Source organism: Benincasa hispida, chromosome 1 (assembly GCF_009727055.1).
Source record: "Benincasa hispida cultivar B227 chromosome 1, ASM972705v1, whole genome shotgun sequence".
NCBI classification, from domain to species: domain Eukaryota; kingdom Viridiplantae; phylum Streptophyta; class Magnoliopsida; order Cucurbitales; family Cucurbitaceae; genus Benincasa; species Benincasa hispida.
The window spans coordinates 34,951,985-34,974,297 of record NC_052349.1 but is presented as its reverse complement, the minus strand read 5'-3'; the positions used below and the strand labels follow the sequence as shown (position 1 = coordinate 34,974,297).

The 22,313-nt window shown below is 32.9% G+C and overlaps 2 protein-coding genes across 6 annotated transcripts in view; one reads left to right on the top strand and one right to left on the bottom strand.

Annotated features, from left to right (window-relative positions):
• The window catches only part of LOC120085551 (autophagy-related protein 2), a 17,057-nt gene extending 4,280 nt beyond the window's left edge, over positions 1-12,777 (top strand). For 2 of the 5 annotated variants that reach the window (XM_039041582.1, XM_039041618.1), the window contains exons 4-14: positions 184-359; positions 533-3,658; positions 3,748-3,860; positions 4,233-4,434; positions 7,617-7,730; positions 9,212-9,319; positions 9,399-9,531; positions 10,062-10,258; positions 11,375-11,571; positions 11,690-11,893; positions 12,488-12,777. In XM_039041582.1, the coding sequence (XP_038897510.1) occupies positions 184-359; positions 533-3,658; positions 3,748-3,860; positions 4,233-4,434; positions 7,617-7,730; positions 9,212-9,319; positions 9,399-9,531; positions 10,062-10,258; positions 11,375-11,571; positions 11,690-11,762 (4,439 nt within the window). In that variant the 3' untranslated portion in view covers positions 11,763-11,893; positions 12,488-12,777. Of the gene's footprint in view, positions 1-183; positions 360-532; positions 3,659-3,747; positions 3,861-4,232; positions 4,435-7,616; positions 7,731-7,865; positions 7,915-9,211; positions 9,320-9,398; positions 9,532-10,061; positions 10,259-11,374; positions 11,572-11,689; positions 11,894-12,487 lie in introns of those variants that run through there. The other 3 variants (XM_039041592.1, XM_039041609.1, XM_039041600.1) reach the window with 3 other exon arrangements.
• A 5,708-nt stretch (positions 12,778-18,485) lies between these two features.
• Positions 18,486-20,180, bottom strand: LOC120070205. Its single transcript, XM_039022071.1, has 2 exons — positions 19,635-20,180; positions 18,486-18,698 (listed from the first exon to the last, which is right to left on the bottom strand). Exons 1-2 carry the CDS (start codon positions 20,081-20,083, stop codon positions 18,662-18,664), a joined length of 486 nt encoding a protein of 161 aa, XP_038877999.1. The 5' UTR covers positions 20,084-20,180; the 3' UTR covers positions 18,486-18,661.
• Positions 20,181-22,313: the final 2,133 nt, after the last annotated feature.

Sequence of the window (22,313 nt, the reverse complement as noted above, 5' to 3'; positions counted from 1 at the left end):
CATGGCAATGTTACTTGAGATTACCTGGACTCAAGGCTATTGGTTGTCAATTGATTTTTTCCCATCATAAGTTATGGTCTCGTGATAAGCTTTCTTTTATTTTTTTCAATGCCTCAATAGATTAGTTAATTCTCCATGTTTACCATTTAGTATACTCTTTTATACACTAATTACTGCATACAGAACTGCAGCCTGTTGAAACAAACCTTAGAGCAGCTATCTCTGGAATTTCCGTTGTTATTTCCTTCCACGATGACAATAAGTATCATTTCACTGACACCAAGAAAGCACAGATCAAAGCAGATTCAGAGGTTCATTTTGTGGCTGCTAAATTCAGTGATATCCATCTTCTTATGCAGGTAAAATTGTGCTTTAGGACTCTTTATATTTCTCATGTATTACTCTATGTGTGTCCGTGTCCTTATCTCCCTCCCTCTCCTCAACTGGCATGGAGGCTCTTCTTTTCAACATTTTATGTGTAGAGGATACTTTTCTATTAGTCCCATTTACTTTAACACATTTTGTTCAGCAGGTATCTACTCAAAGAACAAGGTTTCATGGAACTATCAAGCATATTGAGGTTGCTGATTATTTGAACTGCAGAAGTTATGCCTCAAAGACTGACTTCCACAATAGTAATGGTGACTTCCAGACGGTTCTGATGAAGCGTCTGCAAGTGGATGTCCTAGATGCGCTCCCCCCATTTGATTTTTCAGCCGAAGATCCTGATCTTGTGGAATCAAATAGTTCATTCAATATGGATTTTCCATGTGAAAACAAAGACAACGTTACAAAAATTACATTGCTGAAAACCTATGGCATCACTTCTTCCCAATTGAATACGACATCTAGTTCTTCTGATGAGAACTCTACTATGTCAAAATCATTTTCATTGAATCTACCACCCTTTGTTTTCTGGGTGAACTATACTTTGGTGAAAATGCTACTGGATTTACTAAAGGGTGTTGAAAATTGTATGCCTGGTGATAACAACCACAAGTGCTTTAAGGAGAACTATACATCAGATCATGAGGATGCCAAAAGCAGCTCTAATCAAGTTACGGCCTTGTCATCCTCAAGCATGCAAGGCAATATAATAATCAGCAATGCAAGGGTAATATTTTGTTTCCCACTTGAAAGTGACAAGGACTTGGGCTACACTTCCTGGGATCGATTTATTGCTCTTGATTTTTATTCCCCCCCAATCACAAAGGAGGAAACAACTCACAGGGGTAACTTGGCTCTGCAGAAAAGTTATTTGTCAGAAAAAAATGCTTTGCATTTCAGATTTGGTAGTCTTGGGGTATTCTTGGTTACTTTCGAAGAAGATATAAATCAAAGTAGCACATGCAATGTGCAAAGGAAGAAATTTTTAGCTCATAACATTTTGTCTGCCTCCAACAGAACAAATGGTTCTTCTTTAACTTTGTTTTGGCAGGAGGTTAATGTCACAGGTCCATGGATTGCAAAGAAGGCCAAGTCCTTAGCTAATCTAGAGGAATCAAAAAGCAGGTGTAAGTTCATTGGAAAAGATTATGAGTTTGCTTCCGTTGCTAATATGAAAGATGTGGAGGAGTCAAACTTGCAGACTCGACAAGAAATGATTTTGAGCTCCACTTTGGTGTTGCATGTATTTTTCTCTCTTGTCAGAATCAATTTTGGTACTGTTCAATATAAAGCCTTCCATTTTCTTTTAGATCAGTTGATAAAAGGATTGTCAAGTGAAACTTGTGATGCAGTTGATGTTACGAAAGGATTAGTTGCGTGTCAAACATCTATTGTAGTTGATTGTAATTGTCTAGAAATTGCCATTAGGCCAGACTCAAATGAGAGTACAAAGTGCTATTTGCAGAGAGAACTTCCTGGATCATGGTATCATCTAAGATTAGATATTCAAAACTTAGAATTAATCTCGGTCTCCGACCTTGGAGGCATCAAGGGTGCCAATTTCTTTTGGCTGGCCCATGGAGAAGGAAAATTGCTGGGTTTCATCTCTGAAGATCCTGATCAAGAGTTCCTTTTGATCTCATGTAGCAACTCTAACATGAAGCGTGGGGATGGGGAAGGTTCAAATGCTTTATCTTCAAGGTTAGCTGGTTCTGATATTATGCATTTGTGGGATCCTGACAGTTTACAGGGTTTTTCTTCAATAACTATAAGATGTGCGACAATTCTGGCTATAGGAGGTCGCTTGGATTGGTTAGATGTCATCTACTCCTTTTTCTTTTTGTCCTCTCCTCCAGTTGAACCAGAAGGTAACGAGATTATGCCCAGAGAGAAACCAAAAAAGTCATCGGGGTCTTGTTTTTTTCTTAACTTTGTTGATGTGGGGTTGAATTATCATCCGTACTTGAAGAATTTGCTGGTCAAAAGCGGACTTTCTCAAACAGAATCCAGTTCTTCAACTTTCAAACAAGAGTTGGAGGATGATTATGTTGCTTGCTTGCTGGCTGCATCTTCAGTGACACTTTCAAGTTCTAGTGTGGCAGATGTAGTTGAAGATAATTACAGAATCACAGTACAAGATTTCGGACTTCTTCTATGTAGTGTCTCTGATTATGAGCATGTGTTTGATGCTTACAATGTTGGAGATCTCCGCAAGGTAGGCTATGTTAAGGTCGCCCGGGAGACATTTATTGAAGCAATTTTGAGAACTAATTGTAATAACGGCCTTAAGTGGGAGTTAGAATGTTACAAAGCACACATTTCTGTGGAAACATGCCATGACACTGCCTCTGGTCTGGCACGTTTGGCTGCTCAACTTCAGCAGCTATTTGCCCCTGATCTCGAGGAATCAATTGTTCATTTGCAAACGAGATGGAATAATGTCCAACAGGGACAGGAGAGAAAAGAGATTGACACTGAATCATCTTCTCCTCCGTGTCACAATTTATCAGTTAAACAAAGTGAAGTTGGGTTAATGGATGAAATATGTGAAGATGCATTTCTATTAAATAAAAACCATTCCAGAGAATGTGATTATAGCAAGTCAAAATGTAGTGTTTTACCCAATGAAGGTCTTCATGCTGAGGTATGCAGTTCGAATTCTGACGTTCGTGAAACTTCTTCTCCTGCTCATTCCTTCATGGGCTCAGATCCTGATGGTCAAACATCTTTCATACAATACCGCCAGTTTCCTGAAATAATAGAAGGGTATTGCTTGTCTGAACTCCGCCCTTTATCAGATCTGGCGATAGGCCGGCAATTACCTTCTGATATTAGTAATTCCAGAAATTCTGGCAGTATAGATACTGGAGAACGAAGAAGTGGTTGGTATGGGGACTTGCCTATGAAAATTCTTGAAAACCACATATCAGATGTAAGTAAAGTCGAACACTTGGTAACTGATGATCTTTGTTCTAATGAGAGCATAAGTCTTGATGAGGTTGAAGAGCCAAGTGGACGTGTACTACTTAATAATATTGATGTGAAATGGAGAATGTATGCCGGTTCTGATTGGCAAGTCTCTAAAGTGAATAGTGATCTACCAATGGGTACAGTTAAAAGAGATCAACACACATGTCTAGAGCTTGCATTATCTTCAATGCAAGTTCAATATGATATTTTTCCAGTAGGTGGAATGTGTGTATCTAGACTTTCTCTTTCGGTTCAAGATTTCCATCTTTATGACAGCAGTGTAGATGCACCTTGGAAGCTGGTATTCTCTTTTACCCGACTGAAGTGTTTTTACATTTATGCTTTTTACAGACTGATTTTCCCCCCTCCTTTTTCTGGTGGTTGTGAAAGGTACTGGGATATTACAATTCAAAGAATCATCCTCGCAAGTCTTCCTCAAAAGCATTCAAGCTCGACTTAGAAGCTATTAGACCAGATCCTTTGATCCCTCTTGAGGAATACCGGTGCGCCAATTTTTAGTTTTTAGTTTCCTATGTTAGATGTGATTTGTGTTTGCTCATTTTTTTGTCCAACAAGGACATGAACTCTTCCAACAAGATGTTTTCTGCATGTTTGTTTGTATGACCAATGGTGGAAGAGAAGGGAATGACAGACAATTTCTTTTGTTTGGTTGGAAGGAGTTGTCATTCCTTTCCACCATATCGATGGATAGAGCTTTCATTGTCCTTATTAAGGATGTTCTTTCCTTTTCTTATTCCTCACCTCAAAATAATTCAATATTATTATAAGATATTCATGACAAATGTTAGTGATTATGTAACAATATTATCTTTCATGTGTACTTATTATGGGTGTATAACCTGTTTTCCTTTCAGGTTGTGTATTGGTTTTCTGCCTATGATATTACATCTTCATCAATGCCAACTTGATTTTCTTGTTAATTTTTTTGGGGAGAGAAGTTCATCAGGAAACCGGTCATCAGGTCCACTAGATTCAGATGGTTTAAAAACCATACCTACAACCAGAAGTCATGATGGGCTTACTTTGGCAGAGGAGGCACTGCTTCCTTATTTTCAGGCAAGTTATGGCAAAATTTTATTGGTTATGCATGTTGGTACGGCAAGAACTTTCACAACACACTCACACATAGTTGTGCCTACTTTTGTGTTACCTTGACTCAGACTTGTGCCCTTGTGACTGATTTATCTTAGTAGCTAATTCTTTTCACCTCGAAGGTGATAAAAATCCTTGTATGGTGAATGGAGAATCAAATCAGATGAAGTGTGGATCATGTGATGAAGAATTGAAGTATTTATAAGGGGAAAAGTTTGCCTATAAGATAAGAAGTCCAGGGGTGTTTGTGGAGGGAAGACAGATTTGGATGCAATCCTTATAATTAATGAAGTTGTTGAGGACTCAAGAGTTAAGATCTCTAAATATTAGTGGTGAAGACAAGGAGACTGAAAAATGCAAAATACTTTACTGAAGGGATATCCAGCTATTTAAATAGGCTGGACAACAACTTAAACTTAGCAGTTACAAGGGTTTACTCCAATTAATCAGCCATTTAATTAAGGCTGTAAAAACATCAGTAACTAGGCTTATTATAAAGTACAATCAACCAAAATTAAAAGAAAATGAAAAAACGAACAAGAAGAGCTAACAAGAACCATCCAAGAAAGACACCGGTTGCCCTACATCAATTAGTTACAGTATTTACGAATTTGATCTTGATTGATTCTTCGATCATTACCAATTGTGTTAATTTTTGGTACACTCCCATGGCCTTGGTTGGATGACTTAACATTATTTTTCTTCTTTGTACTACTTTAATTAAGAGATTGGACCAGTGATCTTGTTGAGTGGCAGCTAGGAACTACCATTTGCTGTGTTTCATTTGTGATACAGAAGCGGTGGTTATTGTAGCAATGCAAATATTTCTTTTGAGTTTTTAGGTCATAAAGAGATCTTCCATCTTCAAAGTTATCCCCATTGCTTACTTTGTGGTATAGAGTTTTCTCTCTTACCAAATTTTGTCGCTTATTGCTTTTGGACTCTCAAAACCTTCGGGGGCTTTATTGCCCCTTTTCTTCCCTATGCTCTATAAGGCCAGTATTATATGCTCTTGAAGGCTAGTATTATTCTCTTCATCATCTTTTCAATCTTTTGCATTATTCTACGGCCTTATTTGCAACCAAAATAGAACAAATTATTTTTCTACCACCTCCCACCAAAGCATTTTGGAGAAAAGATACAGTTGGCCCAAAATGTCTCATCTTGCATATTTTTCTCTTCTTTGAAGTTTAATTAATAAAATTCTCCTTCGCATTCTTATAGAATTGCATTTTTGAAGATCTCAGAACATCTTCTTACAAGCATTAGAATGACCCTAAAGCCTGAACTCTTAACATCTTAATGCATTAGAATGACAGGTTGAATAAAAAACAATTCTTTCGCAACTCTGTTCATCTGACTCAGATTTACAGAAAATTTTGCGTGATTACATTTTTTCCATTTATTTTCTTTTTTTAAAAAAGCATTCAAATGGCCTCTTCATAAACTCAATTTCAGCCAACCGAATGTCCCTCAAGCTCCAAATGGATTTTACCAATTTGGAAGAGTTATTTTGGGAGAGTCTAGACCTCTCGTAGTACTTGAGTATTGTAATTTTTCTTTTATATTTCAGTACTATTTTCTATCAATTTCTATTTCCTATCACTGCCTTGTCAAATTCCAGCTAAAGTCCTCATTAGCAACTGAATCCATTGGAACTGGTTTCTCTTAGTTAAATGTTGAAATCAGGCACATAGTTCCTTTTTTTTTTCCTTCTCTTTTTTCATTTCACCCTTTCAACTTTGTATGTGAATGTGTTTCTAAAAAAGTGAAGTGATTGGAGGTGTCGTCACTGTTTAGGGTTTAAGCACATGGTGAAAAAAGATGAGGACTTCAATGAAGTGAAATTCATAATATATGGATTATATATATATAAAAAATCAGCATGAAGGATAAGACAATGATATCGATATAAAATTGACTACTAAAGACAATAAAAATTCAAACACAGTTTTTAGATTTTATATTAACTATATAGAATCACATCTCCATTTCCATCATTAAATTTATAGTTCTCCATGTTTTCCTCCATCTTTAAGAAAGCATTTGACAGGTTCTTCTCCTATTTGTATAGAGATTTTTCCAGCTTTATGGCTGTCTTCTAAACTCTAAAGCTCCTAAAAGAATCAACATTCTTATTTGGGTAATGAGTAATGGATTGCGGAATTGTTCAGAGGTTCTTCAAAGAAAGCCTCCTTCACATCACCTATCGCATTCTAATTTGATCTCTTTGCATGAAGGATTGTGAAACCTTGCAACATTTATTCTTTGACTGTTTGTATTCAAGGCAATATATATATATTCTTTAACAAGAAGTATTCAAGGCAATATTGGTGGAAACTATTTTCACTATTCAACATCAGTGGGTTTTCCTGAATAATGAATTCATTTAAGAAAAATGTCTTCCATTTATTGATTTGTCCAGCTGTGGTATCAAAGTCCAAAGTTTTGTGGGTTAATGTTGTGAAAGCCTTATTATTTGAGTTATGGTTTGAGCGCAATAAGAGGGTTTTAATAGCAAGTCTCTTCCTTGGAACGATCAATTTGGTTCAACTCGTCTAAAGACCTCTTCTTGGTGTTCTCTTTCTAAAAACTTTGCAGGAAACTCTATTAAGGATATTTGTCTTAATTGGAACGTTTTTATCTTTTCCTTACAATTTTTATCTAGTTGTACTGTTTCAGTTTTAATATTTATTATTTAATTTTCTAGTTTTCCCGTTTGGGTTCTGAGTTAGAGCATTAATCTCTTTTCATTATATTTTAATGAAAAGTGCTGGTTGTTTCCTCTACAATTTAGTCCACTTTCATGTTTCTCCAAGTTTTGTGGGAAAGAGGTGTGCTTAAGGTGAGAGTTGAAAAGAGCCAAAAGCTTTTTGTTTTTTTTTCTAAGTTGATTTAACCATTAGTATATTGAAATAAATGTTGCACTGAAAGTGAGGAGTGCATGCTTAGCAAGGTAAGGTGTAGCACAAGCACTATTTGATTTCTATTTGTCTACTCAACTACTCGAGCACTATTTGATTCATGATGATGGAAATTTCTATTTTTTTTAATATATATAAAAGTTGCCACTGAACAAGAAAGTTTAAACTGACCTCAATATCCAATGGTTAAAAACAATGTACTAAATGTTCTGTATTTTTCAGAAATTTGACATACAACCAATTGTAGTCCGTGTTGATTACAGTCCTAGTCGTGTGGATTTGGCTGCATTAAGAGGTGGGAAGTACGTTGAACTTGTAAATCTGGTTCCTTGGAAGGTAACACCACCACTCACCCAAAACACATACACACACATTGATGACCTGTTTCTTCTTTCCCCTTTGGGTGCCAAATTATATGTATAGACAATTTGTTTTGATGATATATATTACATTAGGCATTTTGTTTCACAGTTTGTCCAATTGTACTATGCTGCCTTTGGAAACACATTCTTGTATTTAGGTAATTTTATGTATTATATATCATATTAGCCATGTTACTTTATGATGTCCGGTTTAAATTGACGAGTTACTTTTAGAAAAAACTCATATGTCAATACTTGAATATGTTGCTTTGTTGCCTACATATATATTTTGAGTAAGTCAAGAGAGGTGTTACTTTGTCTGACAGACCGAGTAACATCTCCAACTGAGTTGTGTTAGTCTCACCTTTTCTGGAATGGCCAGTGTTTTTAAACGTCCAAGGCACACTAAGGCACAATGACCCTTTGGAGCCTAGGTGCAGACTTTTTTTTTTTCGTGAGGCGCACTATATAAACAAATACATATACTATATATATGTTAATTTAAACAACCAAAACATAGATGGATAGAAATGGGATTTAAAAGAAGAATATACAAAAAAAAACGAAAGATAGATAAGATTTAAATATTAGTCATTCAACACCAAGTTAAGTGAAGCTAATAGAATATACCCTACAAAAAAAAAAAAAAAAGAAAAAGAAAAAAGAAAAAAGAATTAAATATTAGTCATTCAACACCAAGTTAAGTGAAGCTAATAGAATATACCCTACAAAAAAAAAAAAAAAAAGAAAAAGAAAAAAGAAAAAAGAAACGACACAAAAACAATCACAAGCACAATTCCTCTTTCTTTTCCCTTTTTTTTTTTTTGGAAGAAGAATCCAAGAGTAAAAAATACAGAAAAATTGGACTTGTAACCCTAACCTATAATGTTTCAATTATTTTTGTTCTGTGTTGTAGTTGTATTTGTTCTTTTAACGAACTCAAATTTTTTATTTGGATGTCTTTGTGCAACTTTGTAACTTTTAGAGCTTGATCCTTAAATCCTCGGTGGATGAGGCATTCTGTTTTTGTTTTTATTTTTTTTTTTAAGATGTAAAGAAGTAATCTGCATTCTGCCGCACTTGTACTCGTAAATCAATCGTAGGCATAGGTATAATGATGCCAAAGTTAGAATTAGGTTTAAAATTATAAATATATTATATTTTATAATAAACGGCAACAATATTTGCGTTTTAGGGATTCGTTTAAAAAATAAAAAAAGCCCGAAGAGGTGCACTTAAGCGTGCCTCGGCGCTTCTTGAAAGGCACTGTAAGGCGCGCACCTTGCTTATCCAAGGCAAGGTGCAACATTTGTGCCTTGCACCTCACCTTTCAAAACAGTGGGAATGACAAACTACGTTACTCATCAAAGTCTTATTTTCCTGTAAATGATGCTTGTTTAAATGTCAAGGTGGGCTGTTGTGTCCCTATCGCACTAATTAAGTTGACTGGTGCAGGGGGTCGAGCTACACCTGAAGCATGTACAAGCTGTTGGAGTCTATGGTTGGGGCAGTGTATGTGAAACAGTTGTTGGGGAATGGTTGGAAGATATATCTCATAATCAGGTAATACGAAACTAGAAAGCTTGTTGGTTATTCTCTTACATTATAGTAATTAATCGTAACGTGTTACAACCTTATATAGATACGTAAAATACTGGAGGGCCTTCCTGCAGTTAGGTCATTGGTTGCTGTTGGCTCTGGTGCTTCAAAGCTTTTGTCTTCTCCGGTTGAGAGCTACAAAAAGGATCGAAGAATATTAAAAGGGATGCAAAGAGGTGACTTTTATTTTGGGGTTGTATTTTACGTTTGTTGCAAAAGTGATAAAAATATCATATGTCAAATATAATAATCGTTTGACAGTTCACCTTTAATTATAGGAAAAGTGGTAGTTTCTTCTAAGTTCTAATGCTTATTAACATAAAATTTTAAATTTGATCATTCATGTGAACTTATGATGATAAAATTTATGGGTTACAGTAAATATAGGTGGTTTGGTTCTGGGATAAATCTTTGTTCAAAGTATACTTGGAAAGCATATAATAAACTTTGGGAAACCTTTTCAATGATTTCCAATATAAAATCAATTTTGAACCTTTACTTTGTTTTTCTCATGAGAACAAAAATCCTATATTCGTAAAGGTAGACATTTATATCAAACTTGGGAAAAAATATTAATGGATGTAAAGCAAGATGAAACTCCATGGGGTTAAAACCATGCCTTTGTAGATGTAGTTTCAACACTTGTATAGCCCGTTTTTTCCCCTTTTCATGATATTCAGCAACTCCAATAATTTGGTCTTTTTAGGTACTATTGCATTTCTCAGAAGTATTTCCCTTGAAGCTGTTGGACTGGGGGTACACTTGGCTGCAGGGGCTCACGACATTTTGCTCCAGGCAGAGTACATTCTCACTAGTATTCCTCCTTCAGTGAAAGTACGGTATAAAACAAAGCCTGATGTAAGATCCAATCAACCCAAGGATGCTCAAGAAGGACTGAAAAAGGTGAATCTTCTATATTTATCTGCATGCATCATATTCCAGTTTCTAATGTATAGAGAAATGACACGCCATCTGTTTGGAATGTCGAAAAGAGATAAGAAGAATACTGTTGGTCGTGAATTCATATCCTGCATGTCAAAATGCCCATGGGTATTCCAAACTATGAAACTACCGTGGGTACCCAGTTGCCTTTGAAATTATGGGTTCAAATAGTGTGAAATTGGTTGAATGGTTTGAACTGGAATCACTTTTATTTTCCAGCTTAATTATCTTTGTATTATTTCTATTATTGTTTTCTCTGTTGTTGGTTTCTTTGAATTTCGAGCATTTGGCTAGTCTCTTTTCATTTCTTCAACAGAAAGTTGACCTAAGACATCCAATTCTTCTGAAAAAATATATTGGACAATAACATTTCATATCTGAACAAGCTGTGTGTTTTGTCCATACTGCTTTAAGAAACATTTTGCGTCTCTTTATTTTAAGGAAATCTGAGCAGTACCAGTGATTGGATTTATTTTAGTATCTTCCAAGTGTGATCGTACTAGGGGATGTATGTACTTCCCTATCTAAGGAAATGATAGAGAATGTGACGAGTTTGCATACAATCAGTAATTATGTAACCTTACTGTTTGATGATCCAGATCTTGATGCCAGATGGAATTTTAGAACTCCTGTAATCTTAGTTACTACTCTCAATTTTCGCCATGATTATTTTTCCAATTTTAAACAAGATAGAATAATCACATTAACACATGAATCCGCCTTTAGTTGAAAATCTATTTAAAACATGTTCTGTAAGAAGATAGTTTTATGCATATTTTCAAATTTTTGTTATCTTTATATGTGCACGGAGATGAAATCTGAACTTTGTCCATTTGATTTACTTCGTACGATGTTTCACAAATTTTTTCATGGTTAGATGTTAGTAACACTACAAAGAAGGATTGAATGCCATCTTTCAATGTGACATTGACACACAACTACCATTCATCTTTTTATTATTTTTCCTCATTTTATTATATACTGGGGAATGACGTGAGCAAATTTGCTCTGTTCATTACATATAATTTCTCTTTCTTTTATTTCCCTATAGAATTAATTAAACTTGATTTTTAACAGGCTTATGAAAGCCTTAGTGATGGTCTCGGGAAGTCTACCTCTGCCTTGGTTCGAACTCCCTTGAAAAAGTATCAACGTGGAGCCAGTACAGTGTCTGCTTTTGCAACTGCTGTTCAAGCAATTCCAGCTGCAGCTATAGCTCCAGCTTCTGCATGTGCAAGTGCCATACATTACACTTTTCTTGGCTTGAGAAATAGGTCATTGCTTTTTTTGTTTTCTTGTTTGTTTAGGTGCTCGCTTAGTTATTGTTGGATACGCAATAATATGAGAATCTTTGGAAACTTGGTTGATGTTGGTTCTCTCTCATGCATGCAGCCTTGATCCTGAGCGCAAAAGAGAATCCATGGAGAAGTATTTAGGTCCTACAGACTCGTGGGAACAGAATTGATGGTGTAGTCAAGAATGACTATGAAAAGAGTTTAAGCTTAATATCACATGAAATCACGATTGCATTGTGCGTCGCCTTAAAAGAGATCGTGACAAGCGCTTTACCCATTGAAGATGGAGCCGGGTGTAAATGTGAGTGGAATCTCTATTCCGATCCTTTTACGGTTATAAATTATAATTCTGCATTTTCCATGGGCAGTGCTTAAGCATAGAAAATATCATGAAGAAGATAGGTAGTCGGACTATATATACACGCGCACATATTCCTTATTGGTTTGGCAACGTTATAGGAAAGAAATTTGTTGCTTTTATATCAGCACGTTATCGAACTGTTGTCTAGATCTAACATTGAGTAAAGCCTGAAAACCCTGTTTCTCTAAATAGATATAACACAAGTATTTTTAATAATACATCGCAATGTTTTTTTATCATGTAAGTGCAGAACCTAAGGCTCCCAATAACGATTTCGTTTTTTGCTTCCATTTTATAAATTTATGCTGGTTTCCTCTCGATTTTCTTACTATGATTGTCATATGTCTTGAGAAACATTTAACATAGTCAAATTTCAAACCCAAAAACTAAAGTTACCTTTTTTTTTTTTTTTTTTTAGTTTTCAAAATTTGGCTTGGCTTTTAAGAAGTTTAGTAAGGAGCGAATAGCAAAACTAAAAAAAATTTTGTTTTTGTTTCCTACACTTGTGATGTTTATGGTATTCGTTTGTTGCAGATGTACAGTGAGAATCTTGTAGGCATTCTTTCCCCGTTGGATCGAGAAGACGGAGATTTTGTACATAATGTAAAATATTGGACTTTGGTTAGAAAATTTTTATACTAGGTGTCCCTTGTAATTATAATGATCAAGTTCTATAGTTATTTATACCCAAGTTTATTCTTTGAGGCTTGAGAAAATGTATCATAGTTTTCTTATTTGTGCATAGTTTTGTAAATACTTGATCATTTGTTTTCCAAGTTGTGCATAGTTCAGCAAATTGTTTACCAAGTTATTTTTTTCTTAAATTCAACCATCCTAGCAATTTGAAGGATCGAACAATTTTGAGAGAAGTAATTTTCTTGAATTTTGTACATGTTAAGAAGAGATGTTATTTCCTAGTTAATCCAACGGAGTAATTTCTACCTAGATTTTATTTTATTTTTTTTATTACAACATTTGTGAGATGGAATATTGAAATTTTGACTTTAAAGATGCTGTTAGTGGCGGATTTAGGAAGGGAGCACGTGCCTCCCTCAAATGGTTACGTATATATATGCAAATTGTTTCTAATTTTTTTTTAAAATGATGTTATCAAGTGTTTACATATATTTAAATTCTTGGCTTATTTTCTCTTTTTTGGTCTTTTGATTAATTTTTCAAGTGTTTAATTTTGAAAATAAGTTATTTCGAAGAAAATTAATGTGTTTGACAACCACTTAAAATAGATTTTGAAACATATTTAAAGTTTATTTTAAATCGTTTTTTTAATCAAAAATGATTTTTTTAAAAAAGAAAAACATTTTTTTCTTTAGTCCAAATAAGATGTTAATCTTTTACTATCTCTATTTACTTTTTACTGTTATTGTTTGAATTTTTCACTAGATATATTATATATTATTTTACTTTTTTTTGTACATGGGAAGTGTTAGTTAATTGGGTTGTTTTTAAATGTAGAAAATGAATCAAAATATCTACAAATAAGCAAAATTTCAAAGTCTATCTGTAATAGATTGCAATAGACTGTGAGACTTAGTCTATCGTGGTCTATCTAGACTGTCATATTTTGCTATTAATTCTAAATATTTTCAGAAATTTTGTCATTTAAAATAGTTTTTTCTAGTTTCATTTTTTAATTTTTCTCACATTTATATATTCAAATATACTAATATTTTTTAATCTTTAGAAAATTATTTTACGAAAAGTGATTGAATTAGAAAACTTAATTCTATTTCAGAAGACCTTGATAAATATCATATACTAATACATCTAAAATTATATTTCTATGAAGATTAAATTATAAATTAGTCCCTAAGTTTTGAAAATTGTGATTAATAAATATTTAAACTTTTAATAGATTTCTTAAAAATATTTAATATATCTATAAACTTTCTATTTTATATCCTAACAGATCTCAGAAATATTAGAAACGTATAAAAATTAACAATTTTATTAGGCAAAAAAAAATTGTCTAATTGATTTTTATTTTTTTTTTGAATAGGTAATATTATTATGCAACAACAGAAGAATCCCACAGCCCGGGATCAAGGCACCACAGCAAACAAAGCAACAACAAAGATCGAGTTCTTAATCGAACCAGAGATCAAAAGCCATAGCAAAAGAAAACAGAATAATCGTCCAGAGAAACAGTCACGAAACAAAATAAACCCCACAAATCGAGGGCAACACCTAAAGGAAACAAAAGACTGAACACACAAAGGAAAAAATAACATTAAATAAAAATTAGAGAAGACCAAGAAGATCAACCTGTCAGGAAACAACATGAGCACGAACCATAGAGATAATAAGATGGAATAAAGTAGACGTCATCCTTGGACGACTTCCATGCAACTGACGATTCCTCTCCTACCAGATAGAATAAATAGAAGCACACTAGAAGACTTGAAACAATTTACTTCGTACCCCCTTACCCGTCCCCACTCGACAAACCCAACTCAACTCGACATTCCACCCAGCCACCCGATGAGATGACCCCAACAAACGTAACACACCCGATCATACCCCTCTCCCAAACCCACACTCAAAGAACAAATGATCCCGAGACCCTCAACCCCAGATACCTGACAGGCAGAGAACTAAGAGCAAACCCCATAAAGGTAGCAAGCTCCTCGGCCTCAACAGAATCTACTCCCGCAATAAACATAGAGCTCTTCCCCATGTTTGCAATAACTCTCCTCACAAAATCCAAAGAACCCTGGTCAACTACACAGAAAATCATGAGATCATCAGCAAAAGCCAAATGAGTTAGGCCAACACGCTCACAACAGTCATGGAACCTAAACCACACAGGAGGATTATTCAGCAACTTCAAAAGAACTTTCATTACCATCACGAAGAGAAAGGAAGATAACAGATCACCCTGTCTCAGTCCCTTCCTACCCGGGAAATAACCCTCAAGAGAATCATTGATCATCACCGAGAAAGAAGGAGATGTGACACAAGTTTGCACCCAACTAACAAACTATACAGGAGTACCAATAGCCAGTAGCACTCCAAACAGAAAATCCTAGTTAACTGAATCATAAGCCTTTTGGAATCTTAAAATTTTAATTTTGTAGTTAATAGATATATTAATTTTTAAAACATGTCCACAATACCTATTAAAAAGTTAAATTTAATGTCTAATAACATTTAGTTTTTAACATCTTCAAATACGTAAAAGATTTATTAGATATAAAAATTGAGAATTTCAAAACTTATTAGACATTTTTTTTAAGTTTAGGACTATACATACCCACAATTTTAGAAGTCCATGTTGAAGGGATTGGAATTTCCACAGTGGAAGCAATCAAATATCTTGTGTTTCGAACTTTTTGTTTTACATAACATGAAATTACAGAGGCGACGAAAACAGGATAAACAAAAATAAAACTAAGCATGCTTCTATCACAAAATTATAAAGGAAAATGGGAAAAGGAAACTAACCCTTGAAGACACACTTTCTTCACGTTTCCTTTCCACTACAAGAAATCACGAACTGGACTTCTTCATCTTAATCTCGAACATCATGAACACAGCAACTCGATAAGATCTCGAATGTCACAATGAGGACACCACCACAAGAACTTCATAGTTATTCTCAAGGAGAGAATCACAAAGACTTGTGGGATTCTATTTTTAATTTTGGTGTCAAGGAAGATATGAGACTCTTTGAGAGAAAATCTTTTGGTCAAGAAGATGAAGAGGAGATTGATAGATCATAGAATTCTTCTGTGTAAAATGAATATCACGTTGAATCCCAAAAACGAACCACACCTCTGTTTAACTCCCTTAGTAACTCCCAAGGAGTTATAATTTTGAATTCAAAATTCAAAATCAAATTATATTAAAACAATTTAATATAATTAAATCTAAACTATATGTTATATCTCATATAACATATAACATATAACCTATAGTTTATTATATCGCATATAATATAATCTATAGTCTATAATTCTCTCATATAACTTATAGTATTAATATGAAACATATTCATATTAATTTTAACCTATAGTTTTTATAAGAATCACATTCATATAATTAATATTTGAATCATATTCAAATATTTATTTCTCTCATTAAAACTTTATATTATAATATATCACATATATTATACTAATTGTATCATATACAATTAATTTTCTCTGATTAATTTAAACAATTCAAATGAATTCAAATTAATCCAAAATTAATTTGATTCTCATTAATTCTTATTGAGCTAACAATGAGATCTTATGGACCTACAAGGCTCCAATGATACGAGATTAATTAATAAACTCTTTAATTAAGTTAATCCCCTTTCATTAACTACCGGTCACTCTATTAAAGATTGAAGTTGCATTCTTCGCACTGTAAATATATTTCTGTGTCCATTGGATATAATCAATCAACAGTGCGTTGACCCTTCACAAATTACTCGTAAATACTACTATGTCAAAATTACCATTCTACCCCTGTAGTTACATCTAATTCTTTAAGTATCACCAATTTCTCTAATGAACAATTAGTCATAGTCAACTATAACTGAAGCCCTCTCGGGCCAAGAGAGGATATGATGCCACATTGTTCAAGACCCAGAATTAGTTTTTAAGGAGTAATTTATCTACTTACCCCAACAATCGGGAATGAGCGAATTTCTTCTTGTGTAGTTGTGTTCCTGGCTTCCCACTCGGACAAATCCCTAAAATGGTAGGCATATTGAGTCGACGAATCTGGCCATTCTCACCCATGCATATCAAATGACCCCCCTCATAGGCAAGAGTACACAACTCACTCATGATTTAGGTCAAGTCACCTATGGTCATCTTAGTGAAATGTGAGTATCTTCTAGCAATGGTGTTATAAAGAGAGACTACTCATTTCGTGGTTCGGTCTTATACAAACTTTTTGTATAGGATACCTCCGCTTACATGTCTCCACATGAATGATCAAAATCGATTATTTGTAACACTTTACAACAATTGTAACAATTACAAAGTGGGTCGTATCTGTAGTGTCACTAGGATAAGGTACCCAGCCTTATCCATTTACTACAAACCGTTCAAGTTATTACTTAAACATGATTCACCTGTATGTCTCCATATGCATGTTTAAACTTCATCAAATAACCTTACGTCTTAGTTTATTGGTTTTAAGTTAATGCAACTAAATGTCAAATAAAATAACAACTTATTTTATTAAATAAATAATCTATTTGTACAAATACAGTTTACAAACTACAAGACCACGAGATTTAGGGCATCAACCCCAACACATGTGCTATACTTTAACCTTATATAAATTTGTGCCCTTCGTGACATGAAGTACTAGATCCGCTATTGAGTGCAGTGTGTCACAATTGCACTTTCGAAGGTTCATAAAAAGTGATTGTGCGACACTTGTTGCCACCCATGAACAAGCCAACCAATTCAGATTCAGACTGTCAACAGCACAACAGGCGTAATACGCAACTACCACCCCCGTTTCAGAGAAAATGATTTTCGAAAACAGAGTTAGAGAAAAAAGTTTTCGCAAACATTTGAATGTATGTTTAAGAAAATAAATGTCATAGTAGAAAACAATAAAGGACAACAACGACTTCATGACATATACCTCGGATATGAAGATATGATGGTTAGTCTTACCCCCACATAGTACATTCGAAGCAAAAAGATTTTTGTCACCCTTGCATATGCAAAAGGTCGTTGAATTACTTACAACAAAAAGTACAAAGAAAACAAGCTAATGTGACTAATGAAATACATATCATGAAAGTATGATAAAAAGGAGTTGGCTTGAGAATGCGGTCACGGGCAACACACCCTAGACAAGTATGACCATGACGTAGTGCATGCTAATTAACATTTATTGACAAAATTTTTAAGATTTTAAATCTTAGGTGGGTGGTCTCAACGACCATTAGATCAGTTTGTAGTAGGTTTTTCATAATCGCAGACAACTCCAAATTAATGTTTATGTTTTAATTTTCACCACTCATTTGTGACGTAATATCAATAAAAGAAAGGGTTTAGTTACCCATTGTAATTAGATAAATCTAATCAAGTTACTTCAGAGCATGTCAATGGTATTTCTTTTCTCTTACTTTAATATTTCTAATTCTAGTTATTTAAAATAAGTTTATTTTAACTAGTTTAATGATTTATTCATTTTTCATATATACATAATAAATTCTTTGCTGTTCTCTGATTTATCTTACTAAAACACTTGAATGATTTTAAATTTAATTTTGACTGTGCTGATTTATATTCTTTAAATCCAATTCTTTTTTCATTTTCATTTTATGGAATAAATTTGATAAAGTTATATTTGTTACAAAAAGGTTGGGTTATAAAGTTGTTGATATAGTCAATAAATTTGAGATATGTTTATTCAATAATATATAGAAATATAATAGAGTTATGATGTATTATAACAAAATCCATGAAGGAATTACACATGATAAAATGAAAATCTAGGTAGCTCATGAAATCTAAAGCATTTATACAAAATTAAATAAAAAAGTTATAGTTCCCAACCTGATCTCACAAAGGGTTTTTGGTTGATTTTTTCTTGTAACTAAACAAAAGAGATGAAAAAGCTTCTCTCTTTTTAAGCCAAAAACCCTCAAACAAGCTTGTAATTATCTGAAGATAATCTTGTGATATCCTTCTGCTTTACATTGGTTATTACCCATAATCTCTCTAATTCCTTTCATCTCTGTGAGTTAGCTTTCTTCAAGTAACAATTCCTGTTCATAAAACACCTTCTTTTAGCTCATTCCCATTTCAGTTTCAATAATATAATAACATCTTTCTATTTTCCTTTTCTTTCTGTCCCTTTTTGATTTGTAGAAGTATATAAAAAGATAATAACAAACTTGTTTGATAATGATTTCCATTTTTGAAAAATATGTTTCTTCACAATTTCTTTGCTTAAAAATTTAAATTTTTAGTCAAATTTCATAACTAAATGTATTTTTTTTCGCTCGGTAAGTATTTCGTTTTTTTAAAAAAAAAAAAAATAAATCTATAGACACTATTTCTATTTCCAAATTTCTTCTTTTGTATTTACTTTTTATCAATAGTTTAAAAAACAAGCCAAATTTTGAAAATTAAAAAAAAAAAAAAAGGTTTTAATAACGTGTTTCTGTTTTTTGGAATTTGGCTAAGAATTCAACCATTGTAAGAAGATGCAAATCGTTGTAAAAATTGGAGAGAAAATATACTTAATTTTTAAAAATCAAAAAATAAAAAACGACATGATTACCGAATAGAGTTTTTTTTCTCTTTCTTTTGTAGTTTTAAAAGCATGAGCTTGAATATTTCTTGAAAATGAATTTAGAAGTTAGATAACAAAACAAGAAATCTCATGTGTGGATGTAGAGTTTACAAACTCACTTTCAAAAACCAAAATCGAAAACTAATGGTTATTAAACCGGACCTAAGATTTTAAACTTGTCTTCCTAATTGTCAATCCAAAACCAAATTTAGAAAGTTCATCACCACCCTTATTCATTTGTTGAACTAAAACAAAAAAAGAAGTTGCCTAATTTTTAGGATGAAAAAAAAATGATGTAGAAAAATCTCTGTGAAAATTTTTGGCTCTGCCCCTACTTATTTGTATACTTGTTAAAAAAAACAAAAAACAAAAAACCAAAAACAAAAAAAGAAATCTTTCATCTTACCCATTTTTTCTTGCAATATTTATGAGGTCTTCATGAAGAAAAACAGAAGTTTTCTCTTCTTCTTCAACAGTTTTCAAAACCCCTTCATTTCTACTCTGTTTCTTTGGAACAAAATGAGATCTCCTGAACCCAAATTTCTCCTTCCAACAGCTAGCAGAAGAAACTTTTGTGAACTTTGGAAATGAAACTTCATCTTCTTCATCATCTTCTTCATTCACTTGCAATTCATCTCTTAAAGTTGTCTTAACCAACAGATTATTATTCCTTGAACTGTCCTTCAATGGCAGCAACTTCCCTTGAAAGAAAATCTCATCTGCTGATATCATACATCTGTTCTTCACACTAAACTCAAAATCAGAAGAAACAGGTGCTTCTCTGTAAATATTCTCAATCTTCAATCCCTGTTTTGTTTCAACAAAATCATTTGAAAATGAAATTCTTGGATCCATAGAGGAATAACCTCAAAAGGGTTTGCTTCTAAGTTTAAGCAAATGATAAAAAATCCTTCATCTTTCCTTTGCTTTTCACTTGCCTTGGTTAATTGGGTTTAGAAAGGTTTGTTTATATATAGAGGGAATTTTTTGTTTTTCATTCTTGTTCATTAGACACTTTCATGTTACTGGCTTTGTCAGTGTCTAATAAAAGAATTGTGGGTAAAATTAAAACTTCTTTTTTTTTTTTTTTTTGCTTTCTAGTATACATTTGTATGATTTGTAATCATAAATTATATATTCTTTTTTAGTTTATGTTTCATTTTCTTCCATCATAAACATTTTTTGTTTGACTATATTATCTACTTCAATGGCATGATGGGACAATTTGTTTTATTCTATTCTTTGGGAAACTAAATTTTGGTTCTTGAACTAGAATCGCAAGAGTTACAATGGTTAGAAATAATAAAGTATTTCATGATATTACCTCTTCCTTTTTTTTTTTTTTTTTTTTTTTGCCTTCAAAGTATTTGGATGAAATGCAGGTTGAATGTTGGTTATTTGGAATTGTATTAAATGTTAGTAGTATGATTGTCTTGAAATTAATTGTCTTTGGGTTGTTATATAGTTTTGCTCATTATGATCTTTTTGAATTGTTTAAAGTATTTCAATATTAGTTTGGGAAAATAAGGTCCCGTCAAGTAACTATTTGGTTTTTTATTTTGAAAGTATAGTTTATTTTCTCTTAGATTCTTACCATGGTTTTCATTTTTCTTAAGTTGAATTCTTAGCTATTTTTTTTTTTAAAAAAAAAAAACCTTTTTTTTAGTTTCAAAAAATTGCTTGGTTTTTGAAAGCATCAATATAAAGTAGATAATAAAGGTAAAAAAAAGTTAGCGATAGAATGAGTGTTTATAAGCTTAATTTTCAAAAACTAAAAATTAAAAACAAAATAGTTACCTAACGAGGTCTAAGTAATCATACATTTTGATTAAATTTCAGTGTAAGTTCTACTAAGATCAATGCACCTAGCTTATGCTATACATGTATCATTTTCACTAAAACTTATTGAAAAAAAAAAGAGGGATTTGTGAAATCACAAACTAAGGGCCTATTTGAAATTATTTTTAAACTAATACGAGTGTGTCGTTAGTGAAGATAAAATTTCTAGTATTACGGTAGTATGAAAAAAATTTCATACTACTTTCATTCATTGATTGCCACAAAAATAGTATTTTAAGAATTATGTACAATCCACAAAATAAATGAATAATAAATTAATGAATCATTTAATGAGGTGTCAAATAATAGATAGGAGTGCTAGGTACTATGGTAGTACTAGAAATTTTTTCTTTTAGTAAAAATGTACTCAAACTACGATAGATCCATTTACGTTATCCCTAGATGGGTGGGATAAATCAGTTTAGTTTGCACCGATAGAGAAATATTGATATATTAAATTGATCATGACTAACCAATCAAGTTTGAACTTGGAAAAAGCTTCGAATTAACTTTAAGATGTTTAGCATTTACATTAGGTTTGTGGACAATAATCAAGAATCTTTCTTTGTTCAAATTTTCATGTGGACTTTTGACTGTCACATGCTATTCCTTGGTTATCTTCACATGGTTTATCCACATAAATCTAAATGCCAATTCCTTTGAATTTTGCAAATAAGGACAGAGGGTGGATTCCCCAAATTTTTGCAGCTTAGGACATTATTATTATCTTTTTTTCTTATTCAAGACATGATCTAAGTAGTGCCAACCTCATGGCTAAAAAACTTGTCTAATTGGCAATGTCTCCCTTTTGGTCTCCCATGTTGTGAACAAAACTTGTCTGTTTGTGGTCTAAATAAAGAATCTTATGCATCTTTTTTCTTTCTCACAATCAAAAACAAATTGTGTTGAAGGCTCAATTTACTATGTCAGATCAAGGGCTTTGTTTCTTGATATGGATGCTTTGGATGCTGCCAAACCAATAAATACTTAAAGAATTATGTAAAAAAAAACAAAAAACAAAAACTTTCTTCCGTGTGAATTTTCATTGAGCAGATCAATTGTTGGCTGGCTCCAAATATTTCATGTTTGGAAGATATTGACTACTTTTTGTAAACTGTTGGCATTTGTTTACTTGAGGTTAAAGCATTGAGAATCTAAAACAAGATGTCAACAACCTCACTTTTTACTTTTTTTTAATAATTAGTTTTCAATTAGCTTACACACTTCAACTAATCTCAACGAAGGA

Excerpts from the sequence above, each read along its gene's own strand:
- LOC120070205 (XM_039022071.1), bottom strand. The coding sequence starts at position 20,083 with ATGGATCCAAGAATTTCATTTTCAAATGATTTTGTTGAAACAAAACAG. Across the intron at positions 18,699-19,634 it reads AATATTGCAAGAAAAAATGG|GAATTGTTACTTGAAGAAAG; the intron begins GTAAGATGAAAG and ends TTTTATGAACAG.